This window comes from Melanerpes formicivorus, unplaced genomic scaffold, assembly GCF_026170545.1.
Source record: "Melanerpes formicivorus ecotype bairdi unplaced genomic scaffold, bMelFor1.0.p_v2 SCAF_39, whole genome shotgun sequence".
Classification (NCBI taxonomy): domain Eukaryota; kingdom Metazoa; phylum Chordata; class Aves; order Piciformes; family Picidae; genus Melanerpes; species Melanerpes formicivorus.
In genome coordinates, this window is record NW_027142391.1 from 929,938 (window position 1) to 946,983 (window position 17,046).

Below are 17,046 nucleotides of genomic sequence, written 5' to 3' on the forward strand. Positions count from 1 at the left end.
CCCCCCTCTCCTCCTGTCACCCAGAAGCTGCTTTAAGACCAGGCTGGAGGAGGCTGGGAGCAGCTTGGTCCAGGGGGGGCTGCCCCTGGAGGAGCTCCAAGGTCCCAGGGGTGGGTGGTTCAGCAGGGGCAGAGCCCTGGGCCTGTGCTGCACCTCTGGCCTCTACCTCTGGGATGTTCTTCCTTCTGCTGCTGAAGTGCCAGCCTCAAGCTCCCTCCCCCCAGTGAGGCAGCCAGCAACAAGGGGAGTTGGAATCTGACTTTACTGCAAGCTGAGGGTTAAATCAGAACCTGAGGGAGAGGCAGGGGGGGACACATGCAGCTGCCTGCACTGCTCCAGCTCACACACACAGAGATGCTGCCAGCTCCACACTGACTGCAGCACAGCCCCCACCGGCGCTGCAGGGTGCTCAGCAGGTCAGGCACCATGCAGGAGGGCTCCAGCCAGGAGAGGAGCTGGGCAGAGGCACCTCAGGAGGGCTCCAGAGCTGCTGCTGCTTGAGTTCTGCACACTGGGCTGGAGTGAGGCACAGGGATGGCTAAACCAGGCCTGGCCTCCTGTGCTTAAAGGCTGTAAGGGAGAGGGATCAAAGCTCTGCACTGCTGCTGCCCCAGAGTGGAGATGGGAGGCTAGAAGTCAGCCCCCAGCCCCTCCTCTGTGCCCCCCAGCCTCCCCTCTGTGCCCCCCAGCCTCCCCTCTGGGCCCCAGGGAGCTCTGAAGGCAGATTTTGGAGGCTTTTGGCAATATTGTCCCCAAAGTCTGTTCTGAGGCTGCAGCAGGAGAGCCTCCAGGAGGAAGCTTAGGCTCAGAGTTGCTTCAGGTTGTGTGCAGAGCTCCTGAGCAGCCCCCAGGGCAGCTCTGCCCCCTGCTGCTGGGGGGCTAGGGAGGGTCCCAGCCTTCCCAGCTGCCCACAGGCATCCATCAGAGGTCACTGAACACCAAAACCTCCTTGAGCAGTGCAGCTGCCTCCCAGGCACACACAGGGCTGGACACCACAGCCGGGGGGGCAGGAAGGTGCTGCTGTGCCCTGGGAGCAGGAACCAATTGCACTTGATGGAGAGGGAGGAGCATCAGAGGTGGAAACAGCACTGCCAGCTGCACAGGGACCAGGGGGAGCTGCAGGTTAGATACAAAACACAGCAAGGACACTGCCCTGGGCCTGCCCCAGAGCCACCTGCCCTGCCCAGGGCAGCCAGGGCCACCACCCCCCTGCCCCCTCTGCCCCTCTGCCCTGCCCAGGGGAGCAGCAGCACTGCCTTCCCTCGGCACCAGGGCTCCTAGAAGCCAATCCTGCCTCTTGTCATGGAGTAGCCCAGCTTGGCCTCGTTGTTGATGAAGGACATCAGCCCCAGGTAGGTCTCGATGAGCAGCGGCCGCTCCAGCAGCAGCACGCCGCCGGCCCTGCCCGCCAGCGGCCGCTCCCGGTGCGCCTTCCGCACGGCCTGCAGCAGCTGAGCCTGGAAGCTCTCCAGCTGAAACCAACCACACACAGGGAGCTCAGCCTGCTGCCTGCCCCTGCCCCTGCAGGGGGTGAAGGGCTGCTGCTGCTGCTGCTCTGCAAGGGGTCAGCGCCAAGGCTGCCGCTGCCAGGGGCTGCTCCTCTGCCCTGGCAAAGCTCCCAGCCTGGCACTGCCCCCCAGGGCAGCTCTGAACAGCTTCTGAGGTGCCCTCCTCAAACACCTGGCCTGGGGGGCAGAGGCTGAGCACTGGTAGTGACTGCTCCTGCTTGAGCTCCAGCTGCCCCAGCTCTGCTTTGCAGGACCCCCTCAGAGGCCAGCAGCAGCTGGGAGCTGCCCAGGCGAAGGTCTGCAGCCAGCAATTAAACCTCCATTAGCTGGCAGCCTAATGAGGAGCCAGGCAGCAGCCTGCCAGGGGAGCAGAGCAGGGAGCAGCCCCAGATCCATTTCCTTATGGGCACTGCAGGGCTCTGATGGTTCCTGCAGGAACTCTTTGAGGGTGGCTGGCAAAAAGGGACAGCCTGGGCTGCCCCCAAAGCCACTCTGGGGCTGGGGAAGCTCAGCTCAGAGCCTGAGCTGTGGCTGCTGCCAAGCAACCCAGGTCCTGCCCAGGCTGCGTGGGCCAGGAGAGGAGCTGCTGCCCTTACCAGGCAGAGGGAAGCAATCTTCTCGTCAGCATCTGCCATGGGGTGCTGGGTGAAGGTGGCGTAGGGGATGCTGGTGGACCAGGGGTTCCATCTGTTGAGGAAGGAGCCTCGGCCCTGCTTGTCCCACTGCACCCTGACGCCAAGGCCCTCGCGCCTGGGGGGCAGAGGGGGAGAGCTCAGCCCCTGAGCTCCAGTGGAAACCTGCTGAGAGCTGCAAGCTGCAACACAACTTCTGAGCCTCCTCTGGAGGGGTGAGAGAGGAATCCAGCCCCTGGAGTATGCCCAGGTATGGCCTCAGGAGGATGAGGGCAAAAGGCTGAGCTCAGTGGGCAGCAGGCCTGAGCTGGGGCAGCCTCTGCCTGCTGTGCCCTGACACTGGCACTGCTGCCACTCACTGCCTGGCCTGGGCAGGACCTGCTCCCACATCTGCTCACCCTGGAGTCCTTCAGCAGCTCACTTTTAACCCACTCCCTCCCTCCTGCCTGTGTCCCCCCAGCTCCCTCCCTCCCTCCCTCCTGGTTGGGTCCCCCCAGCTTGCTCCCTCCCTCCCTTCTGCCTGTGTCCCCCCCAGCTCCTTCCCTCCCTCCTGCCTGGGTCCCCCCCCAGCTCCCTCCCTCCCTCCTGCCTGGGTCCCCCCCCAGCTCCCTCCCTCCCTCCTGGTTGGGTCCCCCCAGCTCCCTCCCTCCCTCCTGCCTGTGATCCCCCCCCAGCTCCCTCCCTCCCTCCTGGTTGGGTCCCCCTCCAGCTCCCTCCCTCCCTCCTGGTTGTGCCTCCCCCAGCTCCCTCCCTCCCTCCTGGTTGTGCCTCCCCCAGCTCCCTCCCTCCCTCCTGCCTGGGTCTCCCCCCCAGCTCCCCTCCTGGCTCTCCCCCCACCCCCTGAGGGTTCTAATGGAGCTTCAGCAACAGTTTGCAAGGTCAGATGAGCACAAGGAAGAACCAAGCTGGTCCCAAGGTCAGTGGCAGCAGCTGCCTGGTGCCCCTGGTGCCAGCTTACTTGTTGAGGGATTTGGGTGGGAACTGGAAGCCCCCCACAGAGATGGTGTCCACGGCGCTGAGGGAGATCCTGGTGACGTGCTGGCACTGCAGGCTGATGAAGTTGTACTTGCAGATGAGCAGGGACCAGTCTGTGATGAGCACCAGCCTCTCCTTCTCGTTGTTCCAGTGGTCGATTCTGGGGGGACAACAGCAGCCCCCTCCCTTCAGGGGCTTGCAGAGAGCAAGGAGGTCTCTCCTCAGCCTCCTCCTCTCCAGGCTGAGCCACCCCAGCCCCCTCAGCTGCTCCCCCCCAGCCCCCTCACCATCTTCCCTGCCCTCCTCTGGCTCCAGCCGGCTCCAGCCCCTTCCTGTAGTGAGAGCCCCAGACCCGAGCTGGGGATTCGAGGTGTGGCCTCACCGGTGCCCGGGGCAGGGGCACGGCCCCTGCTGCTCCCCCCCCGACCCCCCCTCAGCCCTCCCCTTTCCCCAGGACCAGGCTGCCCCCGAGCTGCGCCCCCGAGCTGCGCCCCCGAGCTGCGCCCCCGGGCTGCGCCCCCGGGCTGCGCCCCCGCCGGCTTCTGCACCCTGCTGGGGCTGGATGGCTGCAGCCCAACGCTGCCGCGGGTCTGCCCCACGGCCACGCGGGGCCGGGGCCAGCCCCGCACTCACTCTGCCAGCAGCCAGACGCTCTGCACCTCCCCGTCCTCCGCCGGCGACACCACGGCGCGGATCTCGCCCACGGCCCGCTCGATGCTGCCGGGCTGCGGGGAGAGGCAGGCAGAGGGTTACGGGAGCAGGGCCCCGGGGGGCCGGGGGGGGAGCGGGGCCCCGGGGGGGCGGGAGGGAGCGGGGCCCCGGGGGGGCGGGAGGGAGCGGGGCCCCGGGGGGGCGGGGGGGGAGCGGGGCCCCGGGGGGGCGGGGGGGAGCGGGGCCCCGGGGGGGCGGGGGGGGAGCGGGGCCCCGGGGGGGCGGGAGGGAGCGGGGCCCCGGGGGGGCGGGGGGGAGCGGGGCCCCGGGGGGGCGGGAGGGAGCGGGGCCCCGGGGGGGCGGGGGGGAGCCGCTCCCCTCCCTCCCGGGGCCGTACCCGGAACACGAAGTACTCCCGGAGGCGGCCGGCGCGGGTGGCGGTGTGGACCCGGAGTGGCTGCAGCCTCTGCGGGACCGGGACCGGGACCGGGACCGGCTCCGGGGGCTGCCCGGCTCCCCCCGGCACCAGCAGCTCCGCCGCACCGGGGCTTCCGGGGCTACCGGACGGGCCGCTGCCGTCCTCCGCGTCCCGGAGCTGCAGCATCGCGGCGGGGCCGAGCTCTGGCTGCCTTCCGGGGCGGAACGGAACGGGGCGGGCGGGGACCGAGCACCGAGCCCGCCTCCCCGGCACCGAGCCCGCCTCCCCCGCGCAGGACTGGTGGAGTGGGGCAGGACTGGGAGCTGGGAGCTCTGAAGCCCCAGGAGGGGATAGAGTGGGGCAGGACTGGGAGCTGAGAACTCTGAAGCCCAGGCAGGGGATGGAGTGGGGCAGGACTGGGAGCTGGGAGCTCTGAAGCCCAGGCAGGGGATGGAGTGGGGCAGGACTGGGAGCTGAGAGCTCTGAAGCCCAGGCAGGGGATGGAGTGGGGCAGGACTGGGAGCTGAGAGCTCTGAAGCCCAGGCAGGGGATGGAGTGGGGCAGGACTGGGAGCTGAGAGCTCTGAAGCCCCAGGAGGGGATGGAGTGGGGCAGGACTGGGAGCTGAGAGCTCTGAAGCCCCAGGAGGGGATGGAGTGGGGCAGGACTGGGAGCTGAGAGCCCTGAAGCCCAGGCAGGGGATGGAGTGGGGCAGGACTGGGAGCTGGGAGCTCTGAAGCCCAGGCAGGGGATGGAGTGGGGCAGGACTGGGAGCTGAGAGCCCTGAAGCCCCAGGAGGGGATGGAGTGGGGCAGGACTGGGAGCTGAGAGCCCTGAAGCCCCGGCAGGGGATGGAGTGTGGCAGGACTGGGAGCTGAGAGCCCTGAAGCCCAGGCTGTGCTCAGCACCCTCGACAGCAGAGCTCAGCTCCTGCTGGGGCATGAGTGGCAGGTTGGTGTTTGTGTTTCCGTGCTCTGTGGCCTTGCTGCAGATCTCAGCATCGCTGCCCTGGAGCCCTGCTGTACCTCTGCCTGCTTTCCAGGCCTGTCTCCCCCAGAGCCAGAAGCCGACAGGGTCGGCGTGCTGGGAAGCAGCCCGAGATGGGAAGCAGATGAAACTGAGCTCCCAGGCGGCGCTGGGCTGCGGAGCTCCATCTCGCCCTGGCTGCAGCCCTGCCCTCCTCGGCTGCTAAAAGCCTTTTGCTTTCTCCCGACACAGGCACTGCAGCCTGGAGCCTCTTCCCGAGCCCGGGTGAAGCCAGGATCGCCAGCGGAGACAGCCTGGGAGCTGCGGCTGCAGCAGGACTGATCCCTGTGCGCGTCCTGGAGGGGGAGCCACACTCCAGGCTCTGCCCTCCGCCTGCCTGCTGGGCTGGAGCCCAGGCTCCCCCTGGCCGTCCTGCTGCCTTGCAGGTGGGCACCGGGGCTGGGCTGTGCCTCAGCCGTGCCCCGAGGGCTCACCTGGGTGCCTGAAGTGCAGGTGCCGGGTACCCAGCGCTCTGTGTGCCCAGGCTGGACCCACAGAGGGGATCAGCTCAGTGTGAGGCAAGCTTTGGGGCAGCAGCAGGAGGTTAGTCCTGGAGGACAAGCTGGGAGCAGTCTTCTGGTTCCCTGCTGTGAGGAAAATCCTAACCCTGAGGGATCTGACAGGAAAGTGGAGGATGGGATTTCTGTGCCCTGGAGCTCTCCCCATCCCAAACCTCCTTCGCAGGATCATGGAACTGCTTTGCTTGGAGACCTCTATCTAATGTCACTGGCTCCAACCTTCAACCCAACACCTCCATGGCCCCAGGTGCCATGGCCCCTCATTTCCTGCACCCCTGCAGGGCTGGGGACTCCACCACCTCCCTGGGCAGCCTGTGCCAGTCCCTCACCACTCTTGCACCAAAGAAATTGTTCCTAATCTCCAACCTCCCCCTCCCCTGGCACAGCCTCAGGCCATTTCCTCTCCTTCTGTCACCTGATACTGGTGAGAAGAGGCCAAGCCCCAGCTCCCTGCAGCCTCCTCTCGGGGGGCTGTAGAGAGCAGTGAGGTTCCCCAAGCCCCTCTCTGCCCAGTGTCTCCCCCAGCGCCCTGGGAACTGGTCCTGCACCAGCGCTGGAGCAGGTCGGAGGCGTCCTGTCCCTTTCCCAAGCAGCCTCTCCTTGGGAAGAGAGGGATGTGGTTATCTGCCAGAGTGCACAGGAAGGATTAAATCTCTGTGGGGGCATTTCCAGAGCAGCTGTGAAAGGGATTTGGGTTGGTGTGTGCGGAGCTGGCCCTGGGTAGTGCAAAAGAGCTGCCTCTGGAGAGGCCAAGCCGCATCGCTCCGGCTACTGTTCTGCAGGGTCGTCCGCCCCCCTCTGCTGGGGGTTGGCCGCAGCTGGTGGGAGGGATTTCTGCCTGTCAGCAAGAGAAGAAACAAGAGAGCATGTGGGGGAAAGGAGCTGGACCTGGGAAAGGCAGGAGGAAAGTTTGGTTCCTGCCTTAAGACGCAGGGAAGCTGCTCCTGGGGGGTCTGTGTGTGCAGGAGCTGCTGGATCCTGTCTCCGGAGGAGCTGTAGCAGGAGGATGGCTTCAGTGATGTGGATGGGATAAAGGAGCACCCTGCCTGCCCGGGGGAATGCCCTCTGGGAGGTGACTTCTGGCTGTGCAGGAGAGCAGCCCTCCCCTCCCCTTCCCTTCCCTTCCCTTCCCTTCCCTCCTTGCTGCTGCTGAAGTGCATCGGGACTCCGGCGCGGCTCAGCCCACATGGGGCTCCGCTGCTGGACACAGCCCAGGTCTTGTGAGCCGCCAGGTCCTTGGGCTTTGTGGAGAAGCAGATGCCAGGAGGAGAAGTCACTCCGGTGCGTTTCACGGCGAGCCAATGAGCACAAGCAGCCAGGTTTGCTTCGGGGGAAGAGCCGCGGAGGAGCTGCGCTCGGAGCCTCTCCCGTGGGCTGCAGGAACTTGCTGAACTGAGCCTGTCTGGGAGAGAGCAGCCAGGAGGGACAGAACTGCTCCTTCCCCTGCGCTCCCATCGCGTTGTGCTCTGCGAGAGAGGCGCAGCGGCAAGCCGGGAAGAGGAGGTGTCCAGCAGCATCCTCCTCCGGGGAGCAGGGACTCGGCAGCTGCGCTGGAGAAGCCTTCCCCGGGCAGCATCCCGGCGGGGACAGGACAGGAGCGGCTGCCATGGAGCTTCCTGCCGTGGCTCTGTCATTCATCCTCGCACTGCGAGCAGCTTCGCTGGCCGCGGGCACCAAACTCCAGCCCCACATGTGAGTAGCGACAGGAGAGAGACCCAGAAGCGGGTTTGTAGGGCAGGGAGCCACAAAGGAGAGGCTGAATAAAGCGTTTTAGCATCAGGGGTGAAGGGAGGGGCAGGGAGAGCGGAGGGGGTGGGAGAGCTGCTCGCTGCTGCTTCCTCTGGTACCGAAAGGGGAGAGAAGTGGGAAAGTCTGGGGAGCCTTTGCTCGCAGGGGGTAGCTGCGAGTGGGGAAGTGAAATGCTGCTCCTGTGCGAGCGATTGTTGTGCAGCCAGCCCGAGCTTTCCTCGCAGACCTGCTGGCTTTGCTGCTCCCTGCCTCTCTCTGTCTCCCTGCACGTTTCCTCCCCCCTCTGCCGCTCCCCTGGCAGCGCCGAGCCCGTTCTGTTTAATTAGATTTTACAGCTCCAGTTCGGTGTTAATCATTTGGCTTCTTTGGAAAACTTCCTTGCAAGCCTGGTCTCCTGCCAGAAGATGATCGCTGGGTGCGGGGGGGCTGCTCTCGTTCCGGCTGTAAATGAGCCCAGTGTTGCCTGGTGTGCCGACTCCGGGCTGCTCCCCTGATGCTTCTAACCTTTGGGCTGAAAAGGATCCCTTTGAGCAGGGGAAGGGCTGGCAGAGAGAAGTCTTTTCTGCCTGTGTCACAGGCTCTGTCTGCCTTGACAAGCACTTTAGGACTCCTCGGATGAGACCATGCAGATGAGGCTTGTGCCAAAGCCTCAGAGAAAAGAAGCCTCCAGTGCCTGGGAAGTGGTGTCCCTCCCCCCAGGACAGCGCTGCTGCTGCTGCTGCACACACAGCCACTCTCTGGGGCACCCAAGGACCTTTCCTCCCTGCCATGAATCACACCAAAGTGGTGCTGCTGCCAACCCCTTCAGTCCTGGTTTTGAGTGTGTAGCTGGGCTGGAGGTGAGGGAGCGAGGGGCAGAGGAGGTCCGGGGTATGGAGATGCCTGGGGCAGGGAAATCCTCACTTTGCAGCAGCTTGCAGCTCTCTGTGTCTGGAGACATGGAGTGAAGCAGCTCCTCTGGCAGCCCCCACCAGTGCCAGGGGCTGCTGTGGCACGAAGTGATGGGGGGGGGGGGGGGGGCTCCAGAAGCCAAAGCTCAGTGGCCACTTGTGGGGGACGACAAGAGGAGAGGGTGGAGAGCAAAGCAGAGGGGGAAGGAGATGTGCCATTAACGCCCATGGCAACAGCACCCTGGAGCAGTCAGATGCCAGCTGCAGTCTCTATGTCTCACCACAGCCAAAGTTATTTAGTTTAGCTCCCTTTCTAGAGAGGACTTTTGTGAAAAGAAAGCATTTTGTGAGGGGTCTTGGTCCCTTCTGAAGGACTTTGAAGAAGTGGTGACAAATAGCTGCAGGCAGGGATGAAAGGTTCCCTCTTTGTTCTTAGTTAAAACCACTGACTCCTGTCTGGTGAGGGAGAAGCTGGGGTCAGAAACAAACCCCAAGTGCAAATGGCCTTCCCCTGATGTCTGAGTGAGTTACAGCTGTGCACTTGAGTGGCTGCAATTCCCCTCCCAGCCCTGAGCCCTGAACGAGCAGGGAAGCAGCAAAGGCAGCAGAATGGGCTCTGGTTTAAAGCAGTGTTGGTGTTTGCATGGCAGGAGGCAGGAAAAGAATCTTCTGAGTGCGAAGAAAAGCAGAATGGCCAAGCACAGAGATTCCTCTGCTGCCTCTGTCCTGATCAGGGAGGCTAAAGATTAACCTGGGTGTATCAGTGGGAGAGCACTTGCTGCATGTTCCTAGGGTCCCAGGCTCTAGAGGTAGGGAATGGCAGCAGCCCCCCACAGTCACTGATGTTTCCTGGCGTCCCACACTGCTTTGGCTTCCCCTTGCTATGTCTGAGCCTCAGCAGTTCAGGATGGAGCAGGATGACTCCACCACGGGAGGACTCCAATGTCCTCTCTCTGTGTGAGTTTCCTGTCTGTAAACACTGCTGCATAAAGAACACCTTAAGGTCCTCAGGTCCAGCCATGACCAGACAGCTCCCTGCAGACAGCTCCCTGCACACAGCTCCCTGCACACAGCTCCCTGCACACAGCTCCCTGCACACAGCCCTAAGCTCCTCAGCCAAACACCTCCGGGGGTGGGCGCTCCGCAGCCTCCCCGGGCAACCTGTTGCAGTGCCTCCCCAGCCTCACTGCAGGGAGGTTCTCTCCAGCCTCACCCTGGCCTCTGTCCCCCTGTGTCTGCAGGCCCAACGTCTGTGTGCAGCAGGAGCTGGTGGTGGTGGGGCAGAGGCTGCCCTGCGTGCAGAGCCTGGTCCGCAGCCTCCGCGTCTGGAAGCAGGACTGCGGTGCCCGGCGCTGGTGCCCAGGCTACGAGCGCAGGTGGGTGCTGCTCCCCCAGCTTGCCTTGCTCCCTGTGTGGTGAGAATCCCCAGATCCCAGCATGCTGGGCTGGGAAGGGACCTCTGGGGATCATCCAGTCCAAGCCCCCTGCTCTGGCAGGGCAGCCACAGCAGCTTGCCCGGGGGCACAGTGCCCAGGCGGGGTTGGAAGCTCTCCACAACCTCTCTGGGCAGCCTGCTGCAGGCCTCCAGCTGCCTCACGCCAAAGAAGTTTCTCCTTGTGGTCAGGGGGAACCTCCTGGGTGCCAGGTTGTGCCCCTTGCCCCTTGTGCTGTCCCTGGGCACCAGTGATAAGAGTCTGGCCCCAGCCTCTTGCCCCCCACAGCTCCTTTAGCTCTTGCTGAGCATTGCTCAGCTCCCCTCTGGGGCTGCTCTTCTGCAGGCTCTCAGCCCCAGGGCTCTCAGCCTTTGCTCCTCACAGAGCTGCTCCAGGCCCCCCCAGCAGCTTCCCAGTATCCCCTGGGTCACCAACTGGTCTTCACTGGGAGCCCAGGTGAGGAGGGGCTGCAGAGGGAGAAAATCCACTTTTCCTCCCCAAAGAGCAAGCAGACTCCAAGGTGCCCAACCTGCTGTGCTCCCCCAGCCCCATGGGGCAGTGCCAAACCGCTGCTGACAGCTTCAAAGCAGCATCTCGGGCTGGAGGCAGCTTTTAAGTCCTGGCTGGGGGCGCTGCTCCCGGTCTGTAATCGCCGGTAATTGCCTGAGCGCTGGGGTCTGTGCGGTGGTGATCAAGGAGCAAGCAGAGTCCATCCTTTGACTCGGCTTTGAGAGAGGACTTTGAAACGCTGGGTGCTGTCTGCTCCCACTTCAAAGGCTGGGAGCCCTTCTAGCCCCAGCTGCCCCTTTCTGCTCTCTGATTCGTGTTCTTGGGGCTGTAAATCAAGGAGCTGAGAGGAAGAAGCTTTCTGTGCTGCTGCAGCTTGCTGCTGGAGCTCTGCTCCCGGACAGAGCCCAGGGGTGCAGCCCAGGGCTGCTGGCAGGGCTTTCACCCAAGGAATGTTAAAGGCCAGACAGCAAAAGCACTCCCAGCAGAACTTCCTCAGAGCTTTCCTTGCCCCTCATCCCCTCACTCCGAAGTTCTCTGAGGAGCTCCCATCCCCAGCAGCTTGCTCCTGCAGGTGGAAGCTGCCCTGCCAAGCCCCCGGTGCTGAGCCAGGGAGGGCAGTGGAGCACTCAGCTTCAGCAGGCCCAGGGATGCTGCACAGCCTCGGAGTCACCTCCTGGAGCTGCTCCAGCTGGGCCCAGCTCCAGCAGCTCAGGAAGCATCTTGACAGCTCCAGGATCTGACACACAAAGGGCTGACCTCAGGCTGGCCTCGGTGCCTGCAGCTCCGTGGGTGATGCAGCGAGGAAAGTCCAGGCTCTGCTCTTCCTCTCCCACCTGCCTGGCAGCAGCAGCCCCTGAGGTGCAGCTTCAGAGGTCTTGGAGCTGATTTCCTCACCCCCCTGGGCAGCTCAGGCACTGCCTGAGTCCCATCTGGTGGCTGTCAGCTGAGTCTGTGCCCTCCAGCCCCGGTCCCGTTCGGTCCTGTGGGGTTTCTGTCTGTGCCTGGAGTGCTGCACTGGAGCATTGCCCCCAGCCCAGGACAGCCCTTGCCCCCCAGCCCCAGGGCACAGGTCCTGCCCACTCAGCCAGGCAGCAGAGGAGCTGAGCACCCTCTGGGCTCTGCTCCTCCTTGTGCTGCTGAAGTGCTGCTGCTGTCACTTTCCCAGCTCAGGCAGCAGCAGGAGGTGACTTTGTCAGCCCTCAGTAAGCAGCGTGGAGCACTGACAGCACTGCCCCAGAGGGGCTGGAAGTGGATTTTCCAGCAGCAGGACACAGCAGGCTGTTGAAGCCTGGGTTCCATTAGTTCTGGCTCATTCAACGTTTTCTGTGCCAGGGACTCCTTGAACACAAAAGAAAACAGAAGCAGGGGAGATAAAGTATCTCCTGTGTGGCTCTTTCCAGTCTGCAGCATCCAGATAGCCAGAGGCAGCTGGGGCTGTCAAAATATTTGCCTCTCCTTGAGAAGCCACTTGGGATGACTGAAGGCTCTGGAGTGCCTGATGGAGCTCCCCAGGGCTGCTGGAGATGAGGCTGTGCAGGGTGCTGCTGGGGGCCGGAGGGAGCTCTCCCACATGGCTCTTTTCCTGCCTCTCCTCGTTCCTGGGCTCAGGCAGGCAGGAGGCAGCTTGCTGCAGTGCAGCCTCCCTCCTTTTGGGTGAGGAGCACAGGATTCCTGCACTCAGTGCTCCTGGGGTTGAGGCCACGTCCTGCAGGGCTCCTGCTGCACCCTGCCGAAGCCCTGGGCTGGTGCCAGTGGGATCCAGATGGATCTGTGCCTCCTTGCTGGCTCTTCTGGGTCCTGAGTGACTCTCAATTGCTTTCTCAGCTGCTCCTGCAGCACAAGCATTTCCTTCACAGTTTGTTAGCAGCTCTCTCTCTCACACCAAGCTCTCTGCTCTCTGCTTTTGTCTCTCTCAGCTGTGCCTCCATCTGCTGGCTGGCACGGCCCGAGGAGGAGCCCCAGCTTCCCCTCCCAGCAGTGCAAGGCTCCCCCTGGTCCAGGGCTCTTTTTAGCCCCCTTCAGACACAAATCAAACCCCCAGCCCCAGTGAGGGCAAAGCCTTTGTGTGGACACCCAGGGACACCTCTGCTGCGCCCGGCGTTTGCTGTTGTGTGCCGGACCGGCTCTGGTGGAGCAGTTCCATCGCCTGCCAAAGGAGCCTTGCACAGATCAGCTTCAAAGGCTGTGGCAGGCTCTGGGGTTTCACACAAACACAACAGCAGATTTGCAGGAAAGAAGTGTCCCTTGGATCGATTTGTGCCTCAGCCCAGCCCCTGCTTCCCCCTGCCCCAGCTCCTAGCCGGCAGGAGTTGTTAAAGGGACCTTCGGCCCCTGCCTGAGAGCAGCAGCCCCTGCTGGCCCTGCCCTGGCTCTGCTGAGCCCTGGGGCTGTGCTCCTCGCTTTGGAGATGTTCTGGGGCTGGGCTGGGAAGGGCTTCTGGCTCTTTCTGGAAGGTGAGAGAGAGAGGTGGTGTGGGTGGGGTGGGGTGGGCTGGGCTGATATGGGTCTGGTTGATATGGTAGTGGCTGGTCTGGTGTGGTCAGTGTGGTCAGTCTGGTGTGCTATGGGTCTGGTTGATATGGTTGTGGCTGGTGTGGTGTGGTGTGGTCAGTGTGGTTGGTGTGGTCAGTGTGGTGTGCTCTGGGTCTGGTTGCTGTGGCAGTGGCTGGTCTGGTGTGGTCAGTGTGGTGTGGTTGGTGTGGTCAGTGTGGTGTGCTCTGGGTCTGGTTGCTGTGGCAGTGGCTGGTCTGGTGTGGTCAGTGTGAGCTGCAGTCACAGCCTCTGCTCTTCCCAGGCTGCTCTCTGCACAGGAGCTAACCCTGCTGGGCTGTCTCTTGCTTTGCTGTGTTCCAGGACCTCCTACTACACAGGCTACAGGCAGGTGTACCGGCTGGAGCAGCAGCGCAGGTACGGCTGCTGCCCGGGCTGGGCGCAGCTGGGAGCCGACAGTGGCTGCCTCTACCGTAAGTACCCTGCTGGCCGGGCAGGAGCCTGCCCTGCTGCCCCCACCTGGGCTCAGCCTGAGCCCTGTGCCCAAGCCCTGTGCCCAGCCCGAGCCCTGTGCCCACAGGAAACGCTGGGAAAACGTCCTGAACCAGAACTGGGCATCTCCCTGCTTTGCTTCTGGGCTTTTATTGCCCTTCCTGGCCCCTGGCTGCCAGGAGGCTTTCCTCTGGCTGTCCAGGAAGCTCTGCCTGCTGCCTCCCCTGCTGCCTCCCCTGCTGCCTCCCCTGCTGCCTTCCCTGCTGCCTCCCCTGCTGCCTTCCCTGCTGCCTCCCCTGCTGCCTCCCCTGCTGCCTCCCCTGCTGCCTCCCCTGCTGCCTCCCCTGCTGCCTTCCCTGCTCACAGCCTGAAAGGCTTTTCCAGAGCCCCATTCATTGATCCAGCTGCCAAATGCTGCTCAGCTTGTAAACCCCAGCCCGGGCTTGGTGCTGCTGGCAGCAGCAGTGGGAAGCTGTGATCCAAGCCCTGAGTGGACTTCCCACAAGAGCAGCCAGGACCTGCTGTGTGCCTGTGCTGCTGCTGGCTCCTTGCTGGTCAGCTGGGCTCACTGCTTCTGGGGGCAGCTGCTCCCTTGGACAAGGAGGCAGCCCCTGGCTGAGGCCCTGGGCTGGGTGCTGTGCTCCAGAGGGCAGCAAACTGAGGCTGGCAGCTTGTGGTCACTTGCTGCAGTGTGCTCCTTGGGCTCCAAACCCCATCCAAGAGCAGGACTCCTGCAGGGCTGTGGCTCCTGGGTGGCTTTGGAAAGCTGTCAGGCACCAGGGCTGTTGTTTTTAAGACCTGCTGAGCCTGAGACAGCTCTGAGAGGGGCTGCAGACCCCTCCAGCCCTGCCCTTCATCTGCTCTGCCAGGGCAGCCAGAGGGTAGTGCTGGGCTCAGGACATCCAACCAGGGAGGTCCCAGCAGCAGCCTCGGAGGAGAAAGCAAAGTGCTGGCAGGGCTGAGGGGATGGCACGTGGCAGGCTGGGGGCTGGGAGCCAGGGCCTGGAGCTCTTGGCCCCTGTGGCCTCCTCTGCTGTGTTTGCTGTGCCAGGCAGGGGTGGAAGTGGCTGCTTGCACGTGGGGAGTGCTTGGCTTTGGTGTGGGTCAGGCCAGGGCCCAGCAAAAGTTGGTCTAGAAGATGATTTCCTGCTGCTCCTGCAGCAGCATCCTGGTGGGCCCCAGATCCACCTCCCCCCAGGCTGCACTGCCTGCCAGGGGGGGCAGAGGCTGCTCAGCTCCCTTCCCCTGCTCGCTGCAGCCACATCCAGCTGGGGAAAGGCTTCACTTCAGCTTTGCTTTGGAGGTGTTGGGCGCAGAGAGGAAAAGCTCTTGAGTCAGACAGAGGTTTTCTCTGGGCCTGTGTGCGGAAGTGGTGTCCCCAGCAAGGCAGCCACAGGCTCCCTGGCACCCACCTGCCCCTGGTCTGCCCTCCCCCAGGCTCTGGGGCTGTGCCCCTGCCCTCCCCACAGCAAAGCAGCTTCTGCTGCTGCAGGCAAGCCAACAAAGGCTCTGAGCTCCAGCCTGCCTTGGCACCAGGGCACGAGGGCTGCCTGTGTCCAGCTCCATTGCAGAGCTGAGTTTTGGCTGTGATTAGCCTCCAGCATAGGGAAATCTCCCACAGCCACTCAGCTTTTGCTCTCCAGGGGGGCAGAGGCTGCCTGCACCTCCCCTGCCTTTGATCCTGAAGCAGAGGTTTAAAAGAACAACGAGAAAAAGGAAAGGAAAGAAAGGTTTGGCTGCAGCCAAAGCCTCCAAGCCGGCAGAGCATCCCCGCGGTGCCCAGGTGTGGGTCCCTGCCCCCCGCTGCCAGCCAGCAGATCATGACCTTGGCTGAACCCAGCCGAGCGCCTCCCGGTGTGGTGCTTCCTGCTGAGGAAGTGAGCAATCCCATCCCGGAGGGAAGCAGAGGAGAGGAAAGGAAGGTGCTCAGGGCAGCCTCGCAGCTCCCCCCGCCGCCAGCAGCAGCGCTCAGGGGCTGGGCGGCGCTGGGCGGCGCTGGGCGGCAGGCTGCTGGCGGTGAGGGGGTCTGGAGGAGGGAGGAGAGGCAGCTCCAGCTCCTTCGGGGTGCAAAACGCTCCCAGAGCCGCTGCTGGGCTCGGGCTGGTCCCGGCTGAGCCCTGGGGCCGAGGCTCCTGCCGCGCAGCTCCTGTGGCTCCCTTCGCGGCGGCGCTCGGCTCCCCCTGGCTTGGGCTCCCAGGAGCTGGCAGGGCTTTGGCAGCTGGAGCCAGAGCCGAAGGACACCTCCCAGCCCCCTGGCTCTCCCCTGGCTCTCCCCTCGCTCTCCCCTCGCTCTCCCCTCGCTCCCAACCACTAAAGACACAGCCCAGGGCCAAGAGGCTGCAGCTGCAGGGCAGGAGCTGGCAGCAGGGCCAAGAGGCTGCAGCTGCAGGGCAGGAGCTGGCAGCAGCAGGGCCGAGAGGCTGCAGCTGCAGGGCAGGAGCTGGCAGCAGGGCCAAGAGGCTGCAGCTGCAGGGCAGGAGCTGGCAGCAGGGCCAAGAGGCTGCAGCTGCAGGGCAGCAGCAGGGCCAAGAGGCTGCAGCTGCAGGGCAGGAGCTGGCAGCAGCAGGGCCAAGAGGCTGCAGCTGCAGGGCAGGAGCTGGCAGCAGGGCCAAGAGGCTGCAGCTGCAGGGCAGGAGCTGGCAGCAGGGCCAAGAGGCTGCAGCTGCAGGGCAGCAGCAGGGCCAAGAGGCTGCAGCTGCAGGGCAGGAGCTGGCAGCAGGGCCAAGAGGCTGCAGCTGCAGGGCAGGAGCTGGCAGCAGGGCCGAGAGGCTGCAGCTGCAGGGCAGGAGCTGGCAGCAGGGACGAGAGGCTGCAGCTGCAGGGCAGCAGCTGGCAGCAGGGACGAGAGGCTGCAGCTGCAGGGCAGGAGCTGGCAGCAGGGATGAGAGGCTGCAGCTGCAGGGCAGGAGATGGCAGCAGGGCCAGGAGGCTGCAGCTGCAGGGCGGCAGCCCAGGGCCAAGAGGCTGCAGCTGCAGGGCGGCAGCCCAGGGCCAAGAGGCTGCAGCTGCAGGGCACTGGCACCGCGCTGGGTGGCAGCAGCTCCGCTCCCACCTCTGCCCCGGGGCTGCAGGCCTGTCCCGGCAGCTGCTGGCCAGCTCCTCGTGTCTGGCCGAGCCCAGAGCCTCCTGCACCGGGCTCCTGTGGCAGGCAGCTCCTCTGCTTTGCTCTCCTGGGGCAGCTGCCCCCTGCTCTCTGCAGCAGCTCCAGGGGGTCAGCAGAAGCTGCTGGGGGGTCCTGGGGTGGGTCAGGCCCTTTGCTGCTGGTGGGCTGCAGGAAGCAGCTCTGGAGGCTGCTGGCTCCACAGAGATCCCCTGGGCCCCACAGGATGGTTGATGCCCTCCTTCCTCTGGGGCTGGGCCAGGTGCAGCTGTGGAAGCTGTGCTTGCTGCCAGACCTCACCTTGCCCAGGCAGGGTGCCCAGGTCCCTTGCACTGTGCCTGCTTCCTGACCTCTCTTCTGCTGGTGGCAGAGGCCTGAGGGCTCCTGGTGTGCCCATTGCCCTCTGTCCTGCAGCACATCTGCTCAGGGCTGCCTGGGGGGCAGAGAGGGCAGGAGCCAAGACACCCTCTGCACTTCTGGCATGGCATCAGGCTCTCCCTGCCTGCCCACCGACAGTTTGACTCTCAGGTCAAGCTGCTCGGTTTCAAGTGGCCTCTGAGAGGCTACTTAAATTCCAGATGGGTTCAACAGCACAGCCAAGGCCTTTGCTGGGCAGCAGGAGGGGGCCTGCCAGCCTGCCAAGCCCTGGGGCCTC

At 64.3% G+C, this 17,046-nt stretch overlaps 2 protein-coding genes across 2 annotated transcripts in view; one reads left to right on the top strand and one right to left on the bottom strand.

The window, feature by feature from the left end:
• Window positions 1-244: 244 nt before the first annotated feature.
• TPRG1L (tumor protein p63 regulated 1 like) lies at window positions 245-4,395 on the bottom strand. Its single transcript, XM_068158182.1, has 5 exons — window positions 4,164-4,395; window positions 3,749-3,840; window positions 3,099-3,275; window positions 2,105-2,258; window positions 245-1,472 (listed from the first exon to the last, which is right to left on the bottom strand). The coding sequence occupies exons 1-5, from the start codon at window positions 4,368-4,370 to the stop codon at window positions 1,278-1,280; spliced, it is 825 nt and encodes a 274-aa protein (XP_068014283.1). The 5' UTR covers window positions 4,371-4,395; the 3' UTR covers window positions 245-1,277.
• Window positions 4,396-6,943: 2,548 nt separating this feature from the next.
• The window catches only part of MEGF6 (multiple EGF like domains 6), a 75,496-nt gene continuing 65,393 nt past the window's right edge, over window positions 6,944-17,046 (top strand). The window contains exons 1-3 of the mRNA XM_068158174.1: window positions 6,944-7,419; window positions 9,608-9,721; window positions 13,163-13,272. Coding sequence (XP_068014275.1) covers window positions 7,334-7,419; window positions 9,608-9,721; window positions 13,163-13,272 — 310 coding nt within the window. The 5' untranslated portion in view covers window positions 6,944-7,333. The remainder of the gene's footprint in view (window positions 7,420-9,607; window positions 9,722-13,162; window positions 13,273-17,046) is intronic.

What these genes read in the sequence shown, in the direction of transcription:
- TPRG1L (XM_068158182.1), bottom strand. Translation starts at nt 4,370, where the DNA reads ATGCTGCAGCTCCGGGACGCGGAGGACGGCAGCGGCCCGTCCGGTAGC. An exon ending in AGCGTCTGGCTGCTGGCAGA is followed by an intron (nt 3,276 to 3,748) that starts GTGAGTGCGGGG and finishes TTGTCCCCCCAG; the next exon opens with AATCGACCACTGGAACAACG. An exon ending in CCACCCAAATCCCTCAACAA is followed by an intron (nt 2,259 to 3,098) that starts GTAAGCTGGCAC and finishes TCTGCCCCCCAG; the next exon opens with GCGCGAGGGCCTTGGCGTCA.